This window comes from Saimiri boliviensis, chromosome 14 (genome assembly GCF_048565385.1).
Source record: "Saimiri boliviensis isolate mSaiBol1 chromosome 14, mSaiBol1.pri, whole genome shotgun sequence".
Taxonomy (NCBI): Eukaryota; Metazoa; Chordata; class Mammalia; order Primates; family Cebidae; genus Saimiri; species Saimiri boliviensis.
The window spans coordinates 67,498,119-67,525,238 of NC_133462.1; the positions used below are offsets into that span (position 1 = coordinate 67,498,119).

The 27,120-nt window shown below is 36.6% G+C and overlaps 1 protein-coding gene across 1 annotated transcript in view; it reads right to left on the minus strand.

The window, feature by feature from the left end:
• The window catches only part of USH2A (usherin), a 777,205-nt gene that overhangs the window by 152,069 nt on the left and 598,016 nt on the right, over positions 1-27,120 (minus strand). Inside the window, exons 49-50 of the mRNA XM_003930351.4 lie at positions 11,621-11,839; positions 2,670-2,893 (exon numbers count right to left, since the gene is read on the minus strand). Coding sequence (XP_003930400.3) covers positions 2,670-2,893; positions 11,621-11,839 — 443 coding nt within the window. The remainder of the gene's footprint in view (positions 1-2,669; positions 2,894-11,620; positions 11,840-27,120) is intronic.

Consider the following 27,120-nt stretch of genomic DNA (forward strand, 5'->3'; position numbering starts at 1 on the left):
TAAACATTTTCTCTGACAAATCTCTGAATTTTTCATGGTTTTTGTTAAGTACCACTTTGTTTTAATCTAAGGAAATTAAATATTTAATCATCCCAAATTACAGGAGCTATAAATAAGGCAATAAATAGTTCTATAATTTGGAGATCTACTTTGCCTTTCCTTTACATAAGTAGCATAATGTATTTAGAATAGTTTTTGCTATTAAAATTGATCTCCATTCAACCTCTCTCTTACATAAAATAAGTTGAATTATTCTTACCAAGTTAGTCAAAATAATAAATTCAAAAATAAATAGTGGAGCCCAGTGTGGTGGCTCACGCCTGTAATCCCAACACTTTGGGAGGCTGAGGCGGGCGGATCACTTGAGGTCAGGAGTTCAAGACCAGCCTGGCTAACAAGCAGAAAGCCCATCTCTACCAAAAAAAAATTTGCTGGGCATAGTGGCATGTACCTGTAATGCCAGCTACTTGGGAGGTTGAGGCACGAGAATTGCTTGAACCTGGGAGGCAGAGGTTGCAGTGAGCCAAGATGGTGCTATATAAATGGAATCCCACTATATAGAGATAAATCTAACGTTCAATTTTCCTCTTTGAAAATAAAGGTAAATCCAGTGTTTAATTGTCCTCTTTTAAATGGAATCCATGGGATTCAAAATAATCCATGGGATCCCATTTAAAAGAGGACAACTGAACACTGCACTTACCTCTATTTTCTCTAAAAGCCCAACCAAATGACAATAAAATAATGGTTTACATGTTGAAAGTTTAAGGAAAAAGGATGGTAAATAATACACACAAGACAGTTCATATATTTTTCGAAGCCGGAAAGTAGATGAATGTGGCAGAGACAGTGCAATGTGCTCAGTGATGTCCATGTTTCCCTTTTCTCTCTGGGAACGTGGGATGTTAAAGCCTGGCTGCAGTAGAAGAAGCCATCTGACTAGATATGTCTGTGTGACTAGTGCACAGTAAGGATGTACTCTATATCCACGTATGACCAGTCCATGTGCAACTGTCCCCTCTTGGCGCCCTTTCCATTCTGATCCAAGGTCTGTGTGTGAAGCATCACAAGATGGAACGGGCTAGGGATCTAGAGATGTTACTTGGAAGACAACTGCCTAACTCACAATGAATTGTAATGTAAAATACTAAAAAAAAACCCCCAAATTTGCAAAGAAGGTAGATCCTATATGTTCTCATCACAAAAAATGAGAACAAAATGCAAAAAGAAACCATTCCGACTTCCACATAGAGGTTCATTGTCATGAAATTTTCGAGGAGCAGGATAAAGAGAACATCTTCAAGAGCTTTCATAGGAAAAGGAACATGTTTACCAACAAAGAAATAGGAATCAAAATATCAATGGAGACTTAAAACATGTAGAAATGCCTCAAAATCTGAGTAGACATAATTTTTAACCTGGAAATGTATACCCAACCAAGCTATCAATCCTCTTGGAGGGTAAAATAATAATATTTTTATGCATTAAGCTCTCAAAAAATTTTACCTCCATACATCTATATCCAAGAATACAATTCTCCAGGTGGAAAGAAACTTGGAATCCAAAAAACAGGGGGATCAAAACAGGAAAGAGTTGAAAGGAATTCCTGAGTTGATAGCTTAGGGAAGACCTAATGGGCCAGTTATATAGAAATCCGAAGGTGATCCATTCCAGATTGGAACAGGATATAAAAATCTCCAGGAGAGAGGTCTTCAGAAAACAAAATGAAACCTATAGACTGAAGATTATTATGTAGAAGACACTACTTGATTCAGCATGGAGAAATATTATCCTCATTATAATAATTTAATCAACCTTATGTATTATCTTAATCTGATACAAAGTGCTTGCAGGGCTTCTAACAATCTCATGAGTTATTTTACATCCCAAAGTGTAAAAAGTGTGTGTGGTCCACATGAGGACTGTGTAGGTGCCTCACTGAACAAGTGCCCTTCCATTGTCTGTGACCAAGACACCCATTTTTAGTGGTCTTATAATGACAATTTACTACAGAACACGGTAGTGTGCTTGTTTTTTAAAGTGTTCATGGTCCTTTCCTTAAATTTGGGTTTCTGGTATCCTGAGTCAAGTTTAACACCCACATACATGACATGGCAGCGTATGAACCATCACCACATAAAAACATAAGTGATTACACCCAGAAGCCTATTCATTCACTTTTGTGATTGACACAGGCATTTGTTCATCTTGCATTGTCTAAGGGAATACGATATAAACGCAACTAAATGAATTTGCCCGATCTAAGATCTCTATCAAAGGAGGTGGATGATGGTTGGCAGGCTAGGGAGAAGAAGTGGGAATTTCCTCCTGTCTCCATCCACAGTGCTCCTAGGCATGAAACGGCACCACGCAGAGGCCCCAGGCGACCTGTGCTGGCTCTTTCAGCGGCACACAGACGTTCAGTCCTGCACTAATCTGAAGTGCTGGGTAAAGCTTCCTGAGAACAGCTAATCATTATTAATTCTTTTAGAATTCATTGCAATAACATCAATCATAGCAAACTCATTCTGTATTAATATGGATGTAATGTGAAAATGAATAATGCACACAGGAGTTTTTATATTCCTATTTTAGAAAAATAGTTATGAACAATGTATTTCTCTTTCCATTGTCAAATCAGCGCCTCTGAGAGCTTTTCTATCAATTACCTTCATCATCATTCCAGTTGAAATCTTGTCAGAGCAAACATATTTCAAAGGATTATATCCAACTCCATTACAGCATTTCTGGCTCTTTGGAATAAGTTCAGTCTCACAGCATTTTACTGGCACTGGGTCATTCTTTTTAACATGTGCTTTAGACTCTCCACTGGAAGCTGAGCAGCATATGGTATCTGACATATTCACATAATCCTGCCCACAACAGAACATCCCTGCAACAATAAAATGTTATATATGAATATGAAATAGAAAAAGGGAAGAAAACTGAGGCTGCTATAAAGTTTGGTATAAAAATGTCAGACTCAGGCAGTTGCTGAAATGGTGCAATACCTAAGGTAGCATTTCCCTACCAAGGTGATTTAAATGTGCAGTGAGGGTCCTTCTTACCAAGAGCACTAGACGCTAATTAGGAAAAGAACACACAAGAGTAAGTGTTCGAAAATCATTCAGCTGGGCCAAACTTCTCTCATGCTCCATAAAAAGAGTTCAGATTTCTGTCATGAAAACTGCTTGTGCATTTTGTGATGATAACGTCTTGTTGCAGAAGAGGGTTAAACTATAGGGGCTCCGAGAAAGCTCTAGAAATTCCTAAGGGAGAAAAGGCCACCCAAGTACTCTGGGATAAGAGCGCAGGCAGAGTGGAAAGGTAGCACCATCCTAGAACTGGAAACCCTGCAGGAGGAGCAATGTAAGTTTTGGCTTAGCTTCATCTAGGGTACAAATATTTGCTTCTTGGGAATTCAGTTGCAATGGTAACCATTCTTTCCTCATGAGGATTTAGTATTTATTCAAAATCATCTGAACATGTTCACTGATCAGGTGCACTCATCAGTCATTATTTTTTAAGCCACACTCAGTTCTAGACACAACACAGACATGGGTGACAGGCTGGGGGCAGCGGCAGAAAGAACTTGTAGAGAGGATCACTGATCCCCACATCGAGATGAAAGACTCGTGTACCTGAGATACCAATTAGACTTTTTCGCCCACTAAATTCAGTTTAATTACCTGTGTTTACATCATTTAGACATTGTCATCAAAGAGAAATAGCAGAAATTTTAACATTAAAGCAGGAATAAGTAAACACTAGAGTCAGATCAAGCTAGAAATTAAGGTGCCTATACTGCATGTCACAGTGTTTTCATATTAGAATTTATATCCAGTTATATAGCAGGGTGATGAATGATCTATTTTAATTGGAATTTTGTTTATTATTAGTTCCGATTGATAACATAAAGAACCTCAAATTCAAAGTGCCCTGGGGTTCTGAATTGTTTAATCTGGTCCTGTGTAAATATCTACATTATGAAAGACACTCAAATAATAGATCAAAAGTGCTTTTTTAAAAGAATCATTGAATGTAAACAATGGTTTGGCACATGCCTTAAGAAAGATGTTTATCCACACATGACTCCAAAGAACCCTCTCATTCATCTTTCCACTTATAAAAATCTCCTAATATTAAAAAGTCTTATTTATGATTAATGATATACACTGATCCTAACAGAGTTTTGGCACACTATGTGTATTTAATGTGACAACTCTTCAAAGTAATTGGTTTAAAAATTAACTGCTATATTAATAATTTTAGTTGTTTTAACATTTCCAGGAAAAGTTATCTCAAATAAATACACAGAGCAAGGCTCATTTCAGTCTCAGTCTTGATTATAGTGGGTATATATGTATATGTGTGTGTATGTATAAGCACACACACACATTTATGTGTGTGTAGATATAGACATGCATACATGCATGTGTGTACATATATACATATACATGTATATGTGTATATATACACACAAATACATATAAATACATACATATATGTGTACACACACATACACACACACACACACATAAACTAAAAAGAAAAATCCATAGCTTCAAGTCTTATGTTTGGGCATTTTTCTGCCCCTTCTAATTAGACATTTAAATACAACCTTGGATTTTTTACTGTTATATTTTTCTCTAGCAGTTTTCTTAAGACAATTCATGCTTTTCTTTTAAAGAGCAATCAAAATTTGAACACTGGCTCTTGAGGGAGCAGAACATATTCTTCCCCTCCCCCTCCCAAATTACTTCATGGTTTCACTAGGCTTTAAGTATAAAATAAATATGCAGACATTAACCTAATTTGAAACTCCTAATCAGTCATCTGATCACTCTGATGGACTTCTGACAGGTCAGCTAAAATTTTGATACTGAACTGTTTTTACACTAGAAAAGAAAAGATGCTTTCTTTTACAAAGAGCTCCATCTTTGTATTACTGAATTAAAATTTTCAGCCAAGATTTCACTCACATAACAAGAAGTGACTCCCTTTCTAGTTTCTTTGGTAAACCATTACTTCTTTAATTATTATCAACCTTGTTCCAGTGTGATAAATTGCTAATTACTTAATACCCTAATCAGCGTTCATTCTTTGCACAGATAAACTGTGACAGTGCCATTAATTTAAATAGTAATTTCACTTAATGGCCAGAACGGCACACCAGATTTTTATGCAGCATTTTCTGAAGACTGCATCCATCACTGCAATATTCTGACATAAAGATGTCTGACGTGCACTAACTCACTTAGGGAGAGCAGATGTTGCGGAGCAGAGTTTGGTAGTAATTCCCATAGTGCATCACTTCAGCATGAATGAGCTGCAAATTCAGAGAGAGACAATCTTCTGAAACTGCATTGCAATAACTTTTGACCCCTACCTAATTTATCACATGTAGCACTTGACTTTTGAACTTTGACACACAGAATGCACAATTTTAAATACGCCCAAAGAAAAACAAAATAGGTCATGCATTATTGATGGATGGGTCCATTCTTCCAGAGCCTCTTCATTAAATTTGTACAAAGGTGGAGAGTGTCTTTGAACAAGATGTAGATATTATTGAAGTCGTACAGTACACATTAAACTAGTAGATGTTTATTTTTCAGATCAAAAAGCATATATTGTGTTTCTAAACTGTGTATATATTCAGTGGTTTCCATTGATTGGACACACTGAGAAAATAGTGGAGGAAAAAAATTTTACTCACAATATTATTAATATTTCAAATATGTTACTAATACTTATTTCATATCTTTATCTAAAAAGAAAAGCATTTATATACGTATCTGCTGGGTGAATTTCTAAATAGTTAAGACTGCAAAACTGGCATTCCATTTTTTTTTTTTAAACAAGACCAAGAATGATATATCATGCCTTTGAGATAAAAATAGTATAGTAGTAAAATCCAGTCTGGAATATGACAAATCATTGTGAAACTCTGAGATTGTTCATGGGGACCAAATTTTAAGCCAAAGGATATTTTAGGTCTAGAAGGAAAAAAAAGTTTTGCGATTAGTCATCCTTAGGACAAATGTATAACATTTGTGGCAGAGCATGAAAGAAAAGAAATTCACAGTTAGTCTTCACCAGTAGATGGCTCTATGAATACCACCACAAAACTGAGAAAGGGTAGAGTAAAAATGCTCCCCAAATCATTGCGATATATTTTATAGCATTTATATATTCCACTTTTCAAAAAAAATCATTATGTTATATGGAAATCTTTCAGGGAAATGTTCTTTCAATACCAGCCTTACACTATGGACTTCTGTGGTTATATTTCCCTCTGCAAAATTCCCAGATTCCCATCTTATGAAACAGTGATAGTCATTTGTTCTGCTGAAGTCAGAGTCCAGGACATGGAAACTCAGGGTATTCTGAAACAATTTTAAGTCTGAGTTTCACATCAAAGGCCGCATGAACAAAATTTATAATAGAAATAAGTCAATATATTCCAAAGTCATCTCATGATCAGTTTCCCATGGCTAACAGAAAAATCTGTCCTCTTTGAATGATAAAGAGGCTTTAATTTTCATTTTTCCATACTAAGGGATATAATCAAGTCCAACTCAAGATTAATGGCACAAATGATAAAGCCATATAAGCAAACACTAAGAAAAAAATGAGTAATAAATATGTTTAAAATCTATTCAAAGAAAATGGCTAAGAATACATATCCACCGAAATGACGCACATGACTTTCATCCCGAGATACCTGTATAACACTTCTACACGACTCATCTGCCCAGAGAGAGCACTAAAAACATAAACGCCACCCCAGCACTTCTGTTCCAACAGCATCTGTTAATTCACTCCATTTATAAAATACATATTGACAAAGACAACTGAACTGGGACCAGGGAGATTTGATTTGGTGTGAGAAAGTCAATTCAATGTGATTTTGTTAAAGGGCTCCTGCAGGCAAATAAAAGAGTTTAAGTAATAAAGTACATAAAGAGATGTTTTACGAGCCAGCCCGGTCTCGTGGCAGGCACACAATGCCAAGCAGTGAGAGAGGCCAGGCTTAGGAATGATATTATGAGATCCAAACCCTCATGTAGCAGGTAGGCTGTTCGTTGCTAGGTTGAGGAGAAAAAGGGCCATATGGACATTCTGGAAGGTCATTAAGGTCACAGTCATTAGGGGTGACAGGAGCGAACGGCAGCAGAGAGAGGAAAAATATATGTGGAACCTGCCTATTTTCACTGCAACCTGCAGGAAGGAAGGTCAAGAGAATGAAAAGAGATTTTTTTTTTTCCTTTGTAAAACCATCATTCCTTCAGTCCATTGTGACGATCAGAATTGGCAGAGCTGTAGAATGCCATGAGAAACTCTAGAGCTTATCTTGATTCGCGGGAGTTGAGGGTTGTCACCATTTGTGTAAGGGACGTTTGACTGGCATACGACATCATCTTGAAGTCAATAAAGAAGTGATTCTGAAATTTGAGTTCATGGATGGAGTTCAAGGGTGGATAAAATTACAGGCAAATTTTTTTGTATGTATTCTATGCACTATTATTCAGAGTGAGGGTTTGTGACTTTTGAAAGATTCTAAAGGAAAACAAGTTAAGAACGATCGTCCTAGTGGACAGTAACCTCCATTCCACTTCTTAGAACAGATGCATTTTACTTTACGGCAATGGTGTTCTGACTTCTCTTTCCTTCTCTTTCACATTTGTTCTGCCACCTAAATTTAATCTTAAACTACAGTTCTTATCATCATATTGACTCTTCACTGTGTGCTAAATAATATTCAAATCCTTTTGCCTACTCAGATTTATCTCCTTTCTTCCTTACACAGGGTGTATACCTCCTGTAAACCAAAGTGCTCACTACTTTTCTTGCAGACTGCTAATTTCACAGTTTAGCTCAAGCCACACCTGCCAAAATCATACTCAGTTTGAGATTCCAATCCAATGCAACAACCCCCTTCATTACCTTGACTGGAGTGATCTCAGTCTTAAAAATATGCATGCATTCATCCCTCTTCATGGCCTGTGTCTAACCTTATAGGTACTTTTCTCCTTCATTAGATTATAAGTTCTTGAGAATAAAAGGGGAATCTTAGCCACTTTTAAACTCACAAAGCACCAGGAGTGAATCTTGAATCTGGCCACTACATAATACATATTTAACAAAGGAGAGAGTATGGCAATTGACTAATTCTTTCAAAAAGCTACAGATGAACAAACACACTAAAATAAAATATTTTTTTCTGTCATTTTAAAACTCTAATATATTAGGATATACAGGGAGTAACACTTTTGTATCCTCCCTGCCTCCTTGGTTCTATCTTTTTTTTTTTTGAGACGGAGTTTCGCTCTTGTTACCCAGGCTGGAGTGCAATGGCGCGATCTCGGCTCACCGCAACCTCCGCCTCCTGGGTTCAGGCAATTCTCCTGCCTCAGCCTCCTCAGTAGCTGGGATTACAGGCACGTGCCACCATGCCCAGCTAATTTTTTGTATTTTTCGTAGAGACGGGGTTTCACCATGTTGACCAGGGTGGTCTCGATCTCTTGACCTTGTGATCCACCCGCCTCGGCCTCCCAAAGTGCTGGGATTACAGGCTTGAGCCACCGCGCCCGGCCTGGTTCTATCTTTAATAGATCTGTTATTAGCTACTTCATCTAAAAGAGAAGGTATTGAACTGGTTAGTCATAGTACAGGGTAACTAACGGCCATTATCTTCTAGTAGACATTACTATGCTTTTAAGCAGTGGTTCTCAAATTGTGGTCTCAGGATCCTTTTATACTCTTACAAATTATTGAGGAGCCCAAATATCTTTTGTTTATATGGGTTTTATCTGTTGATATATACTGTGTTAAAACTTTTGGCAGAAATTTTTGAAATATTTATTTATGCATTTAAATATAAAAATAAAAAATCCATAACATATTTATGAAAAATATATTTTTCAAATTAAAAATAGTAAGAAGAATGACACTGTGTTACATTCTTGCAAGCCTTTTAATTGTTCGGTGTAAGAGAAGGCAATTTAATTTTCTTTTTGATTCTGCATTTGATCTGTTGCAAATCACATCATGTATCCTCTGAAAAACTCTACTGTGCACATATGAGAGAATGAGAATTTATAGGGCATATAGTAGTTTAGCATCACAGGCATACCTCATGTTATTGTACTTTGATTTACTGTACTTTGCAGATACTGCATTTTTAACAAATTGAAGGTTTGTGGCCACACTGCATCAAGCAAGTCTATTGGTACCAATTTTCCAATAGCATGTGCTCACTTTGTGTCCCTGTGTCACATTTTGATTCCTACAGTATTTAAACTTTTTTATTATTATTATATTTGTTATGGTGATCTGTGCTCAATGACCTTACAATTTGTTTTAGCAAATCATGAACCTTGCCCATGTAAGATGGAAAGCTTAGTTGATGAGTGTCCTGTTTGTTCAGCTGTTTCCTTATCTTTCTCTCTCTCTTCAGGCCCTCATATTCTCTGAGACATAGCAATATTGAAATGGGGCCAATTAATAGCCTTACAATGGCCTCTAAGTGTTCACACAAAGGGAAGAGTCTCACAACTCTCACTTTAGATCAAAAGCTAGGAATAAAATTAGGCTTTCTTGAGAAAGCCATGTTGAAAGCTGAGATAAGCCAAAATCTAGACCTCTTAAGCCCAACAGTTAGTGAAGTTATAAATGCAAAGGCACAGTTCTTGAAGAAAATGAGAAGTGCTACTCCAGTCAACACATGAATGTTAAGTGAAACAGCCTTATTGCTGATATGAAGAAACTTTGAGTGGTCCGGATAGAAGATCAAACCAGCCATGGCATTCCCTTATGCTAAAGCCTAGTCCAGGAAAGGCTCTTACTCTCTTCAATTCTATGAAGGCTGAGGGAGGTGAGGAAACCTCAGAAGAAAAGTTGGAAGCTAGCAGAAGTTGGTTCATGAGGTTTAAGGAAAAAAAAGCCATCTCTGTAACATAAAAGTGCAAGGTGAAGCAGCAGGTGCTGATGTCGAAACTGCTGCATCAAGTTACCCAGAAGACCTAGGTAAGATCACTGATGAAGGTGGCTACACTAAACAACAGATCTTCAATGTGGATGAAATAGCCTAATACTAGAAGAAGATGCCAATTAGAACATTCATAGGTAGAGAGGAAAAGTCAATGCATGGTTTCAAAGTTTCAAAGGACAGGCTGACTCTCTTGTTGGAGGACTAAAGCAGCTGGTGACTTTAAGTGGAAGCCTATGCTCATTGACCACTTCACAAATTCTAGGGCTCTTAAAATAATTATGCTAACTCTATTCTGCCTGTGCTTGTAAATAGAACAAAAAAGGCTCTGTATGATCCCATACCTGTTTACAATATGGTTTGCTATGTATTTTAAGTTCATTATTGAAACCTACTGCTCAGAAGAACAATGATTTAAAAAAATATTAATACTGACAATGTAACTGGTCACTGAAGAGCTCTGATGGAAACAGACAAGAAGAGTCATGTTTACATGCCCATTAACACAACATCTATTCGGCAGCGTATGGGTCAAGCAGTCATTTTGACTTTCCAGTTTTATTATTTAAAAAGTACATTTTATAAGGCTATAGCTGCCATAGAAAGTAATTCCTCTGATGGATAAAGGCAAAGTAAATGGAAAACCTGGAAAGGATTCACCATTCTAGACGCAGTTAAGAATATTCACCATTCATGGGAGGAAGTCAACATATCAACATTAATAGTAGTTTAGAAGACGTTGATTTCAACCCTCATGGATGACTGAGGGTTTCAAGACTCAAAATGGAAAAAATAACTGTAGATGTGGTGCAAATGCTAAGAGAACTTGAACTGGAAGAGGAGCCTGAAGAGGTAATTGAACTGCTGCAATATCATCATAAAACTAACAGGTGAGTTGCTTCTCAGGGAGGAGCAAAGAAAGTGGCTTCTTGAGATGGAATCTATGCCTGGTAAAGATGCTGTGAATATTGTCTCCATATTTTAATTTTCTTGTCTTTAAAAACCCCACCTCCAATTACATAAGTGTGAGGACTCCCAAAATCTGGATCTGACTGTGTGATATTTAGCAAGAGGAGACTAATGTCTACTATCTAATGACTGAACTTCAGTTTGTTTATTTTAAAAATGTAGACAATTAATAGTACCTATCACGTAAGATTATTGTGAAGATTATTTGAGGTAACAATGTATAAAATACTGGTACACTGTCTGTTAGTATTCATTCAATGATACTCATTGTTATTAATATTAGTGGTAGCTTATTTAAGACAGTAGAATAGGGGAGTGAAAGAATTATAACACAATATCTTTGTAGTAATTTTGTATACTATTTACTAGAAAATATTCTTTTCATTCAGAACCAATGTATTCACGTGTGTGCTTTCTTTTCGTGGACATGACCTTTTCGAGGGAGAAAAAAATTGATGTGTTTTCTGAAATACATGAGATACACATAAAAACTGGGAGATTACATTTTTTTGTATTAAACAATATGTTCCTAATTGTTGTATTAGATATAACCAATGTGAGCTTTAATTACTTATCTGTTTTATTTCTAGGGCAAATTTCTCACTCTCCCTGCTTCTCACATCCTCTATCTACTGAAAGTAGACTTAAGCCCCTTACCTGGAAGGCGATTGTACACCACTCCTTCTTCTCCACCACAACACTCTAAATCTTTGCTCACAATCTGTCCGCCACAGCACTGCTGGCCATGGCCATCATGAAGCCTCCCAGCACAGCAAATCTGCTTTCCTGAGGTGGAATACGGCATTCTGCCACAGCAGGAGTCACCAATGCCAACGGAAACCCGATTGTGCTGTTCATCTGGACAGCATACTTCACCTGTCAATTTAGGACAATAATAATCATTACATCAGTTAAAAAATATGCTATGACTCACAATCAACTTTTATCACAATCATTTTGCAGATCCTAACTGATTGACAGAATTACTAGAGACAGTAATATCATATTGGAGTTGCAAAATTTCCAAATGACTCCAAAATTTTTGTGTATAAACATGAGTATCAGCTCAGATACACACACAGTAACTTACAGGTAAGTCTATGTTGCCTATTTCCTCATTATCAGGTCTGGTGACATGGATTATGTGGCATTATAGAAAAACATCTAAGAATACTTTTTTGTTTTGTGTAATTTTCTTTTGGAAAGTAGAGTGGATTCCAAAACCAACTATTGATAAATTGTTATTGCTTATCATTATAATTTCCTTAACCAAACTATATTTGTGTAACCAAATAAAATACTTCCATTGGGAAGGTGAATTACATGAGAGGAGGTAAAAATACTGTATTTAAATCAGTGTACTAGTACTTTTCTGGGCTATGCCAGACACTGAATTTTACTACATTTCTCTTCACATGATAGTCTTGGAAACCTGGGGTAAGAATAAGATAATCGACTGGATATGGTGGTTTATGCCTGTAATCCAGCACTTTGGGAGGCTGAGGTGGGTGGATAACTTGAGATCAGGAGTTCGAGACCAACCTGGCAAACATGGTGAAACCCTGTCTCTACTAAAAATAAAAAAATTAGCCAGGCTTGGTGATTCATGCCTGTGGTCCTAGCTACTTGGGAAGATGAGGCATGAGAGTTGCTTGAACCTGGGAGGCAGGAGGCAGAGGTTGTAGTGAACTGAGATTGCTTCACTGACCTCCAGCCTGAGCATATCTAAACAACAAAAACAAGCAAACGAACAAAAAACAGAATTAGATAATCTTTTGCCTCATACCTTAAGGTTAAAGGACTCAAATATTCTAAATACCAATAGTTAGCTTGTTTGTTTGTTTGGTAGGAAGACAACTCTAAAAGAGAGAATGTCTTGTAAATGGCTTCATACCTTCAAAGAACTAAAAGAACTTAGTGGATCTGAAATCCAAGCTTCATTTGTTGTCTCTGTCTTATGATCCAACTGTGCTTCCCTCACGGCCCTCCAAACCCTGACTTCCTTCTCTCTCTTGCCCTGCTCCTCCTCTTCTTTCCGCACTTTCCACAGACCATCTTCCCTTTTCTCTACCACTCCTTCTTGAACATATCATTTCCCCCAGACAGTATCTCTTCATTATATCTTACAAGGTTTGTAAGTATGATGACCAATCTCGTGGGTCTTATGGCCTTCAACCATGGTCCAGGTAAAATTTCTATAATCCAATTAATGACTTGTCAAACTTTCTTAAGAAATGGCACAAATCCACGGAAGAATTTAGGACTGAGTTAGGGATTTGTAGTCCTGGACTTCTTGTTCTCAATTAGTTCACCTTTTTCTGAGCCCCAAATATCCTAAAATTTGTTTAGCAAAAGCAAGATGAATTGTTTACCAAAATGATATCAAAATACGGGACAATATTTAATTATATGTAGATATAAGGAGTATAAAAAATAGAACAATAACTCTTAGCAGCTATCCTTGAGATCTTTTCTGTCCAAATTTATTGGTCAAAAATCCATCTCACTAGATAAAATGAACAAATTACTAGAAACATACAACTTACCAGACAGAGAATACAAGAAAAAAGTTAAAATCAATAGCTCTTATTGGACTGGTGCAAAAATCTTCAACAAAAAAGTAACAAATTGAATTCAAAAGCACATTCAAATGATTGTGCAACATCCCAAATGGGTTTATTCCTCAAATACCAGGATGGGTCAATATATGAAAATTAATCAATGTAACACATTACATCAATAGAATAAAGAAAAAAAAAAACCACGTGATTATTTCAGTTGATGTAGAAAAAATATTTGACAAAATTCAATCTCTTTCATTCATTATAAATTCATTCAATAAAATAGGAATAGATGAAAACTACCTCAACATAATCAAGGGTATATGAGAAAAAACTACACCTAATGTCATACTCAACAGTGAAAAACTAAAAACTTTTCCTCTAAAATCTGGAATAAGACAAGGATGCTACCCTTCACCACTAGTATTCAACATAATATTGGATATTATAGCTAGATCAATTAGGCAAGAGAGAGAAATAAAAGGGATCTAAATTAAAAGGGAAGAAGTAAAACTACCTCTGTTCTCTGACAGCACGTTGTCATATGGAGAAAACTCTAAAGATTCTTAAAAAAAAAAAAAAAACCTGTTACAACTAATAAACAAATTCAGCACAATAGCAGGATACAAAATCAGCACAGAAAAATCATGTATATTTCTATACACTAAGAATGAAAATCTGAAAGTAAAATTAATAAGATAATTTCATTTACAACATCAACAAAATAAAATATTTAAGAATGAGTTTACCAAGAAATTGAAAGACTGAAAAACTACAAAATGTTGTTGAAAGAAATTAAAGATGACAACCAAATGAGAGAACATCCCAAGTTTATGTATCAAAGCCTTAATATTGTTAAGGTGCCAATACTACTCAAGTGATCCACAGATTCAATGCAATCCCTATTAAAACGCCAATGCTTTTTGCAGAAATAGAAGAAGCCATTATAAAATTCATATGGAATCTCAAGTAACTCCAAGTAGTCGAAACAACATTGAAAAAGAACAAAATTGGAGATCTCACACTTCCTGATTTCAAAATTTACTAGAGAGTTGCAGTAATCAAAAGTGTATTACTGGTACAAAGACAGACATATAGACCAATGGGATAGAACAGAGATCCTAAAGATGAACCCTTGCATATATGGGCAAATGATTTTCAACAAGGGTACAAAGACCTTTCCACGGGGAAAGGACCTTTTTTTTTTTTTTTTAAAGAAAAAAACTAACGTTCGCAAAGTTTAATATCCACATGCCAAAGAATGATATTGAATCTTTGTTTAATATCATGTACCAAAACTAACTCAAAATGGATCAAAGATCTAGACATAAAAGCTAAGACTTAAAATTGTTAGAAAAAAGCAAAGGGGAAATTGTATGACATTGGCTCACTGAAAGCACAAGCAATAAAGGAAAAAGATGAGTTGGATTAATCATAATTAATATTAATAACTTTTTAACATCAAATAATATTATCAAAAAAGTGAAAAGGCAACTCATGAGGAAATACATTAAAATTATGTATCTGATATGGAAGTAGCATCCAAAATGTATAAAGAACTTCTATAACTCAACAACATAAAACAATGACCTTATTTTAAAAATGAGCAAATAACTTTAATAGGCATTTTTAAAAGAAGATATACAAATAGCCAATAAACACATGAAAATATGCTCAATATTAGTAATAACTAGGGAAATGCAAATCGAAACCACAATGAGATACCACTTTATACTCATTAGATTATAAAAAAACATAAAATAACAAATATCAGCCAGAATACGGAGAAATCGGCACACTTGTGCACTGTTGTTGGGAACATAAAATGTTAAAATGTTTCACAAAACAGTATGGCAGTTCTTAAAAAGAAAATTAAACATAGAATTAACATATGATCCAGGAATTCTACTTCTGGGTATAAGCCCAAAATAATAGAAAACAGGAGATTGAACAGAAATTTGTACATTTGTATGCCGATGTTTATAGCAGCTTTAACCATAATAGTCTCTAGACAGAAATAACTCAAATGTCTACTGATGAATAAATGAATACAAAAGTGTTATATACATACAATGAGACATTATTCAGCCTTATAAAGGAATAAAATCCTGACACACACTACATGATCCTTGAAAATGTGCTAAGTGAAATAAGCCAGACACAAAAAGACAAATACGGTATGATTCCACTTATAATAGGTACTCATGCACTCAAATTCATAGAGACCAAAACAGAATGGTAGTTTCCAGGGGTTGAAGATAAGGGGGGAGTGAAAAGTTAGTGCTCAATGGAAACAGTTTCAGCTTGAGAAGATGAGTTCTGGAAATGGATGGTGGTAATGATTTTACAACAATGTGAATGTACTTAATGCCACCGAATTATGTGCTTAGGAAATGGTTAAAATGATAAATTTTATGTTATGTATATTTTACCATAATAAAGTACTATGAACAAGGAAAAAATAAATCCATGCTTGGTTTCACAGACCACTTAACTACTACATTCCAGAATTCTCTAGTCTCAAGAAGGGTGAAGAAGATATTATTAAAAAAATCAGATCACATTAATAGCTTTTGAGATTAAGCAATTAGACAAAGCCAAGAATGAAGACACTCCTGTGTCTAGTCTACACAAAAACAGCCACCAATATTTTAAGGAACACTGGGAGAACACCTACTCTGCTCTTATTAGTGTATCTTAGAAAGATGCAGTCAAAAAAGGAAAAGGACAAACTTTGACCAAACAGCACCTCTCTGTGAAAGTAGCTGCTCTCATCTATCCATAACTGCCCTTGACATAGAAAGAGTTCTATGCAATTGTAAAAAATAGAAGGTTGATACTGAGGGGTATATTATCTATCAAAACCCTTTGTAAATTTCCATCATCCCTTCCTAGTAATAATCAAATGTCTCAGTGGTAGAAATTAAAAATTATTTTCAGATTCTGCCTTTATTTTTCTTTTCTTTCAATTGAATCAACACATTTTTTTTTTTTTTGGTTAGTAATTCCACTTCAGTGCATCTGTTGAGAAGAGATCCACTTTGTAAATGAAACACCAGCATAAACGTGGGCCTGAAAGCCTCTCTCTGTAATTCCCAGGAGAAGAATGCCTGATCTATAATTTGGTGATGGCACCAGCTAATTACCTGATGCCTTTGTGATCAATATCTCTGACTTTGAATGTCTCTCCAAGATCCTTTGGGGCAAAAACTGCACAGATGTGGTATTCATAAAGGATACTAATCCCTTAAAGATATCAATCAATCTGGCTATGCATTTCTTGAAACTAGCCCAAAGTCTACTAAAAAAGAATAATGTTTAATAACTTGGTCCATTGTATCTACATACCTCCAAAAAGTTACCTTACTTGGCATAATATCTCATTATCCCCTGTACCAGTCCTTGTAGTTCACTGTTCACTCTATTAAAATGATAAAAGATTTGTGTGCCACTTTGTATAGGATTTAAGGGTCAGTCTGGAGAGCCACCAAGAAGGCTGAATAGGAACAGATCGAGAGCTCATTTCCCAGTGAGAACGACACAGAAGGCAAGTAATCTCCACATTTTCAACCGAGATACCAGGTTCATCTCAGTGGAACTGATTGGTCAGTAGGTGTAGCTCAAGGAGGGCAAATCAAGGCAGGGTGGGGCACTGCCCTACCCAGGAAGTTCAAAGGGCTGGAGGACTTCCTCTCCTACCCAAGGGAGGCCATCAGGGACTTTTCCAGAAACTCCGGCACTCTGGCTCAGATACTGCACTTTTCCCACAGTCTTTATAGCCTACAGAAAAGGAGATTCCCATCAGTGCCAAAAACACCAGCCCATGGTTTCCAGCACAAAACAGGGTGGCCAATTTAGCTGGAGCCGTGAGTTTTCAGCAAAAAAACTGGGTGACTGTTCTAGCTGGTGCCTGGAATGCCTGTGAGATAGAACCACCCAGTCCCCTAAAAAAAAAGGGGGCTGAAGGCCAGGGGACAAGTGATCCGGCTCGGCAGGTCCCACCAACACAAAGACCAGCAAACTGAAACCCACTGGCTTGAGATTTTTGCAGCCAGCACAGCAGTTTGAACTTAACCTGGGACAGTTGAGCTGGCTGTGGGGGAGCGGCTTCCGCCATTACTGAGGTAGTTCTAACCTTGACTATGTAAACAAAATCGCAAGGAAATTTACACAGCAGTTGGGTGGAGCCAACAGCAGCTCAGCAAGGCCTCTGCAGGGAGACTGTGACTAGACTCCCTCCTTGCTGGGCAGGACATCTCTGAAAAAAGGCAGCAGCCCCTCAGGGACTTATAAATAAAGCCCCACCTTCCCGGGTCAGAGCACCTGGGAAAGGGATGGTTGTGAATTCCACTCCAGCAGACTTAAATGTCCCTGCCCAGTAGCTCTGAAGGGAGCAACAGAGCTCCGAGCACAGCACTTGAGCTCTGACAAGAGACAGACTGTCTCCTCAAGTGGCTCCCTGACCCCTATAAATCCAAAGAGATACCTCATACAGGAGAGCTCTGACTGACATCTGGCGGGCACCCTTCTGGGACAAAGCTGCCAGAGGAAGAAACAGGCAGCAATTCTTGCTGTGCTGTACCCTCATGGGTGATTCCCAGGCAAGCAGGGTCCAGAGTGGACCTCCAGCAGTCTTGAAGCAGAGGGACCTATTTATTAGAAGGAAAACTAAAAAACAGAAAGAAATAGCTTCAATATCAACAGAAATGACATCCACTCAGAGACCCTATTCGAAAGTCCCAACTTCAAAAATCCACAAAGATGGGAAGAAACCAGTGCAAAAAGGCTGAAATCACCAAAAAAACCAGAATGCCTCTTCTCCTCCAAGGGATCACAACTTCTCACCAGCAAGGGAACAAAACTGGATGGAGAATAAGTTTGACAAATTGACAGAAGCAGGCTTCAGAAGGTGAGTAATAACAAGCTCCTCTAAGCTAAACAAGCATGTTCTAACCCAATACAAAGAAACTAAAAACCTTGAAAAATGGTTAGACAAAATGCTAACTAGAATAACCAGCTTAGAGAAGAACATAAATTACTTGATGGAGCTGAAAAACACAGCACGAGAACTGTGTGAACCACAAGTTCCAATAGCTGAATCAATCAAGCTGAAGAAAGAATATCAGATATTGAAGACCAACTCAGTGAAATAAAATGAGAAGGCAAGGTTAGAGAAAAAAAAGAGTAAAAAGAAATGCTAAAGCCTCCAAGAAATATGAGATTATGTGAAAAGACTGAATCTACATTTGGTCAGTGTACCTGAAAGTGACTGGGAGAATAAAACCAAGCTGGAAAACACTCTTCAGGATATTATCCAGGGGAACTTTTCCAACCCAACGAAGAAGGCCAACATTCAAATCCAGGAAATACAGGGAACACCACAAAGAGATTCCTCAAGAAAAGCAACGCAAGGCACATAATCATCAGCTTCACCAGGGTTGAAATGAAGGAAAAAATGCTAAGGATAGCCAGAGAGAAAGGTCAGGTTACCAACAAAGGAAAGCCCATCACACTCTGAGCAGATCTCTTGGCAGAAACCCTACAAGCCAGAAGACAGTGGGGGCCAATATTCCACATCCTTAAAGAAGAGAACTTTCATCCCAGAATTTCACAACCAGCCAGACTAAGTTTCATAAGTGAAGGAGAAACAAAATCCTTTATGGACAAGCAATTGCTGAGATATATTGTCACCACCAGGCCTGCCTTGCAAGAGCTCCTGAAAGAACCACTAAACATGGAAAGGAAAACCAGTACCAGCCACTGCAAAATTGTATCAAACAGTAAAGACTATCGACACAATGAAGAAACTGCACCAATTAGCAGGCAAAACAACCAGCTAGTATCAAAATGGCAGGATAAAATTCACGCATAACAATATTAACTTTAAATGTAAATGAGCTAAATGCCCCAATCAAAAGAGACACACTGGCAAATTGCATAAAGAGTCAAGACCCATCAGTGTGCTGTATTCAGGAGACCCATCTCATATGCAAAGAAACACTTAGACTCAGAATAAGGGATGGAGGAAGATTTACCAAGCAAAGGGACAGCAAAAAAAAAAAAAAAAAAAAAAAAAAAAAAAAAAAAAAAGCAGGGGTTGCAGTTCTGGTCTCTGATAAAACAGACTTTGAACCAACAAAGATCAAAAGAGACAAAGAAAAGCATTATGTAATCAATACAACAAGAGGAGCTAACTATCTTAAATATATATGCACCCAATAGAGGAGCACCCAGATACATAAAGCAAGTTCTTAACAGCCTACAAAGAGACTGACTTCCACACAATAATAGTGGGTGACTTTAACGCTCCACTGTCAATATTAGACAGATCAATGAGACAGAAAATTAACAAGGATATCCAAGACTTGAACTCAGATCTCGAGCAAGTGGACCTAATAGGCATCTACGGAATTCTCCATTCCAAATCCACCGAATATACATTCTTCTCAGCACCACATTGCACTTACTCTAAAATCGACCATGTAATTGGAAGTCAATCACTCCTCAGCAAATGCAGAAGAACAGAAATCATAACAATCCATCTCTCAGACCACAGTGCAATCAAATTAGAACTCAGGATTAAGAAACTCACTCAAAACTGCACAATTACATAGAAACTGAACACCTTGCTCCTGAATGACTACTGGAAGTAATGAAATGAAGGCAGAAATAAAGATGGTCTTCAAAACCAATGAGAACAAAGATACAACATATCAGAATCTTTGGGACACATTTAAAGCAGTGTCTAGAGGGAACTTTATAGCACTAACTACCCACATGAGAAGTGAGGAAAGATCTAAAATTGGTACCCTATCATCACAATTAGAAGATCTAGAGGAAAAGATCAAACAAATTCAAAAGCTAGCAGAAGACAAGAAATAACTAAGATCAGAGCAGATCTGAGGGAGACAGAGACACAAAAAACCCTTCAAAAAATCAGTGAATCCAGGAGCTGGTTTTTTTTGAAAAGATCAACAAAATAGAGAGACTGCCAGCCAGACTAGTAAGAAAAGACAGAAGAATCTAATAGACACAATAAAAAACAATAAAGGGGATACCACCATCGATTCCATAGAAATACAATCCGCCATCAGAGATTACTACAAGCACCTCTATGCACATAAACCAGTAAATCTAGAAGAAATGGATATATTTCTGAACACTTACACCCTTCCAAGACTAATCCAGGAAGAAGTTGAATCCCTGAATAGACCAATAACAAGGTCTGAAGTTGAGGTAGCAACTAATAGCCTATGAACTAAAAATAGTCCAGGTCCAGATCGGTTCACAGCTGAATTCACCAGATGTACAAAGAGGAGCTGGTACAAATCTGCCTGAAATTATTCCAAACAATACAAAAAGAGGGAATTCTCCCTAACTCATTTTATGAGACCAACAACATCCTGATACCAAAACCTGGCAGAGACATAACTAAAAAAGAAAATTTCAGGCCAATATCCATGATGAACATAGATGCAAAAATCTTCAATAAAATACTGGCAAACTGAATGCAACAGCACATCAAAAAGCTTATCCATCATGATCAAGTTGGCTTCATCCCGGGGATGCCAGTTTGGTTCAACATACACAAATCTATAAATATAATCCATCACATAAACAGAATCAAAGACAAAAACCATACTATTATCTCAATAGATGCAGAGAAGGCCTTCAACAAAATTCAGCAGCCATTTATGCTAAAAACTCTCAATAAACTAGGTATTGATAGAACATATCTCAAAATAATAAAAGCTATTTAGGACCAACCCACAGCCAATATCATACTGAATGGGCAAAAATTGGAAGCATTTCCTTGGAAAACTGGCACTAGACAAGGATGCCCTTTCTCACCACTCCTATTCAGCATAGTATTGGAAGTTCTAGCCAGAGCAATCAGGCAAGAAAAAGAAAGGGTATCCAACTAGGAAAAAAGGAAGTCAAATTGTCTCTATTTGCAGACAACATAATTGCATATTTAGAAGACCCCATCGTCTCAGTCCCAAATCTCCTTAAGATGACAAGCAGCTTCAGGAAAGTCTCAGGATACAAAATCAATATGCAAAAATCACAAGCATTCCTATACACCAATAACAAACAAACAGAGAGCCAAATCATGAGTGAATGCCCATTCACAATTGATACAAAGACAATAAAATACTTAGAATACAACTAACAAGGGAGGTGAAGGACCTCTTCAAGGAGAACTACAAACCACTGCTCAAGGAAATGAGAGAGGACACAAACAGAAGGAAAAGCATTCCATGCTCATGGTTAGGAAGAATGAATATCATGAAAATGGCCATATTGCCCAAAGTAATTTATACATTGAATGCTATCCCCATCAAGCTACCACTGACCTTCTTCACAGAACTGGAAAAAAATCACTTTAAACTTCATATGGAACCAAAGAAGAGTCTGCATACCCAAGAAAATCCTAAGCAGAGAGAACAATGCTGGAGGCATCACATTACCTGACTTCAAACTATACTACAAGGCTACAGTAATTAATTATAACAGCATGGTACTGGTACTAAAACAGAGATACAGATGAATGGAACAGAACAGAGGTCTTGGAAGTAACACCACACATCTACAGCCATCTGATTTTTGACATACCTGAGAAAAACAAACAATGATGAAAGGATTCTCTGTTTCATAAATGGTGTTGGGAAAACTGGCTAGCCATGTGCAGAAAGCTGAAACTGGACCCCTTCCTGACAGCTTACACTAAAATTAACTCCAGATGGATTAAAGAGTTAAACATAAGGCTTAACACCATAAAAACCCTAGAAGAAAACCTAGGCAAAACCATTCAGGACATACTCATAGGCAAGAATGTCATGACTAAAACACCAAAAGCAATGGCAACAAAAGCCAAAAGAGACAAATGGGATCTAATTAAACTTAAGAGCTTCTGCACAGCAAAAGAAACAATCATTAGAGTGAACCAGCAACCAACAGAATGGGGAAAAAAGTTTTGCAAGCTACCCATCTGACAAAGGGCTGATATCCAGAATCTACAAAGAACTAAAATTTACAAGAAAAAACCAAACAACTTCATCGAAAAGTGGGCAAAAGAAATGAACAGACACTTTTCAAAAGAAGACATTTATGTGGCCAAGAAACATATGAAAAAATGCTCATCATCACTGGTCATTAGAGAAATGCAAATCAAAATCACATTGAGATACCATCTCATGCCAGCTAGAATGGCAATCATTAAAAAAATCTGGAGACAACAGATGTTGGAGAGGATGTGGAGAAACAGGAATGCTTTTACACATTTGGTGAGAGTGTAAAGTAGTTCAACCATTGTGGAAGACAGTGTGGCAATTCCTCAAGAATCTAGAAATAGAAATATTATTTCACCCAGCAATCCCATTACTGGGCATATACCCAAAGGATTATTGTTTCATTATAAAGACACATGCACATGTATGTTAATTGCAGCACTGTTTACAATAGCAAAGACTTGGAACCAACCCAAATGCCCATCAATGATAGACTTGATAAAGAAAATGTGGCATATATACACCATGGAATAGTATGCAGCCATAAAAAAGGATGAGTTCTTGTCCTTTTCAGGGACATGGATGAAGCTAGAAACCATCATTCTCAAAACACTGACACGAGAACACAAAACCAAACACCACATGTTCTCAATCATAGTTGAGTGTTGAGCAATAAGAACACATGGACACAGGGAGGGGAACATCACACACTGGGGCCTGTTTCGGGGGCAGGGTAGGGGAGGGATAGCAGAGGGTGAGGGGATTGAGAAGGGAATAACATTAGGAAAAACATCTAATGTAGGTGATGGGGAGGTGTATGCAGCAAACCACCATGGCATGTGTATACCTATGTAACAATCCTACATGATCTGCACATGTACCCCCAAACTTAAAGTAAATACGTCTGTGTGTGTGTGTGTGTGTGTGTGTGTTTAAAGGTCATTAACAAGATTGCACTCTCCTATTTCCCTGTAGTTCCCAACGCTAATATCATCCTACTGCCTCTCCCTGAATTTGCAGCAGTAGATCTATACTTAGCATTTTTCATATATTCTTGCACTCAGGCTCACAGTGTCTTTTTTGTTTCATTTCTGACAATTATTCCCCGAGTGTTTATAGCAATGCCTTCTTAATTCTCATAATTACTTAACCATTACCTTACAATGGTAAGCACAACATGATCTCCCAAAGATATCCACATGCTAAACCATGGAACCTGTGACTCTATTATGTTACATGGGAAAGGGGAATGAAGACAGTAGGTATAATTAAGTTTAATAATACAATGTGAGAAATGCTCAATTGGTCATTGTTGGCCTGTAAAACGGAGGAGGCCCACAAGCCAAAGAATGTGAGCAGCCTCTGCAAGGTAGAAAAGGCAAGAAAATGGATTTTCTACTCCAGAAGGGAATCCAGCTGTTGTTAACTTCTTAGTTTTAGCTCAATGAGACCCATTTCAAACTTTTGACATTGTGATGTATAAGATAAGTTTGTGTCATTTTAAGCCATAAAGTTTCTGGTAATGAGTTATAGCAGCAGTAGGAAATAAACTGAGAGAGATTTAATTTTCTCTCTAAGATTCGACTGTTATACAATATGTGAATGATCATCTGTCATGCTCTCCAGACAGTCTTGAAAAATTGATTCCCTCTATTTGTCAAGAGTGGTAGCTTACAATCAGCATAAAGTCTCTAAACGTCAATTTTGTCAGAACAAAGTGCTTTTTCTAGAACCTAAATTTTAGGGTGTGACATTTTGCAAAATGGAAAGTTTTTTGTCCTCAAGGTTTGGAAGCTCTTTATGACTTACCCTGGCCATTTGCTAACAGTCAACTTACAGAATTGCTTGGCCTCACAGAATCAAAACGATCCTTATGAAACCAAGGATTGTTTCACAGAAACTTTGTTATTTAAAGGAAGCCTGTTAACCCGCTTTACTCATATGCTCCCCAATTACTAAACTTTTTTTTTTTTTCTATTTGGATATGAAAGATTGGGTAAGCTCTGGGGATTCTAACTCAGCAGCCCAGTGGACATCAGAAACATTAATTCCCCACTAATATTTCTAAAGTTACTCAATGGAGGTCAAACAACTAAGAAGTGAAAGTTTCCCAGCCAGGTAGTTTGACTCCTGAATTAATATCTTATCCACTAATTATTCAGCATCAAACAACTGAAACACTACACAAATCTTACTCTTTAATAAGAATGTGATCATGTAAAATATTACCTGAAATAGTCATCACTGACTAGGACATTTTTGCTTTCTTTTAAAAGTAAGATTTTTCATTGTAATTTTAATGGAGATATATTTGCTGTCTTTCTGTTCTACCAACTTATGAGAAAAATACATATGAAGTCACTCATACAAACTCATCACATTATTATATAACACACCATCTTGAAGGGCTCAACCTAAAATTCAATCATGAAAATTCCTATCTTGACTAGCTGAGAGTGTTGGTCATGTTTCTATTTCACATTTTCCCTATGTGTAAAATGGAAATAGAGTTCTAAGGCAAAATCTTTAAAAAACATTTTATTTAAAAAATATTATCCAGTACCATTGCTTTTTTTCTGGATGCATACTTCCATAAATTTTAACAAAGAAACACAATCAGGATACAAAAGAGTTTCATCAGCCCTCAGAAAACCCTCATGCTATTCCTGTATAGTCATACTCCCTTCGCACCCATTTGGCAATTGCCCACTTTTTTCTTCAAACCTATGGCTTGTCTTATATTGTATGTCATGTAAATTCAGTCTCACAGTTTGTAGCTTTTTGAGAGTGGCTTCTTTTACTGGGCATGATATCTTCTTGGGATTTATCAATACTTCTTTTTTATTGCTACATAGTATTCCTTTGTTCTACAGTTTCTCCATTTACTCAATTAGGGACATTTGGATTGTTTCCAAGTTTTGACAGTTATGAATACAGCTGCTGTAAACATTCATGTACAGGTTTTTGTGTAAACATAAATTTGCCTTTTTCTAGGGTAAACATCCAGGAGTGGATCAAGGCAATATGCAGTTTTTTTCCTCAAAATAAGAATTTCTAGAATTTGCCAGTTGCCTTAGTCAATTATATTTGAAAGGATCCTATAATATGGAATCTATAGTAACAGGGAACTCAGTAGAAGTTTCCATGAAGATGTTACCAGAGGCTACTGAAGGAGCAATGAGCTTATTATAAACAATAAAATTACTGTATTTGTTATGTTCCTCTGGTTAAAATAATTCTAATTGAGATGAAATGTAGTTTCTGTGTTTTTTGTCTTTGCAGTCAGAGAATATAATATCCCCTTTGGTAAACTTTAGATAATGTGTCTCATGGGACAGAGCAACATCAGTTAATTAAATGTCACTTAGGACAATGGTGGCCTTAGAGGAAGCATAGTATATACATGTACATTGGGGAAAGCCAACACTTTTTTTTAAAGCCTCTTTTGAGCATAAAAAATGCTAATTGGTTTAGATATTTTAGCAGTATTTTACTGAATCCCTCAGAATCTTATTTAGTTACTGACAGAAGACTTCAAAAAAATAAAGATGTAGATTACATCAATGAGAAATCAAACTGACTTATTTTCCTCAAAAAAGGGCTATTAGATGTAAGATACAAGGATCAGTCACCTTCTCATTAACCTCTCAAAATGAATCTATTTCAAGCCAGACTTGAAAATGTTTTCTCTCTAAAAACTACCATGTGGTCTAACAGTTAATTGTTATTCTTATCAAAGAATGACCCACATTAACATTTACTTAGGGTTATTAGCATATTTATAAAAAAGGGAGAGAAATGAGCATTCTTTTCTCTTCTGGTCTTTGTTATGGAGGAAAGTCATGAGAAAAAAATGAAGTACATATTACTAATATTTTAGACTAATCTATAAATATCAAAATTCCTATACCCACCATGGTCTTGAACTGGCAGACTAGTGATCAGATTTAAATCACATTTAGTTGCAAGAGGATTTGGGGCCACTGTGTATTTTTGTTTTTCTCAATGCAACTAGTATTAAACTAGTTAACAAAGACCTCAGGGATGAGGACAGAGGTCACGAAAATAATCTCTTCATTTAGGTACAGTGAGATTAATGACTGGAGCAAAACACTCTTTGATTATTTCATGAGATTGCTTTTTTCTTTTCCCTTGACATCGTGGTAGGCATTCTAATACTGTGAAAAATGAACTACTTAAAAAGAATCAAAATTTGGCGCATGCTAAATAGTTTGGTAGATATTGAACATGCTTTAAGTCTGAAGAAACATGTATTTATATATACAGACAATAAATATTTTAAAAACTCTTGCTCTAAAAACTAATTATTAAAAAGCTTTATAATATCAGTGAGAACTTCTGAGCTTCCAAGACTTATTTCATTTTTAAGGAAAATGTTCAATTTTATTTTGAAACCTAACAAAAATAGATTGTGCTATCAGTTCAAAATCTGACTACTTGCATTAACATTGAGAGTCACTAGCAAGTCTCTTGGGTTAGAAGCAGTGACAGATGTAACTAAATATTTTTCATTAATTTTAAGGGACAGAGGATATTTTGTAAAGTTTTAATAGTTTGTTGCAAA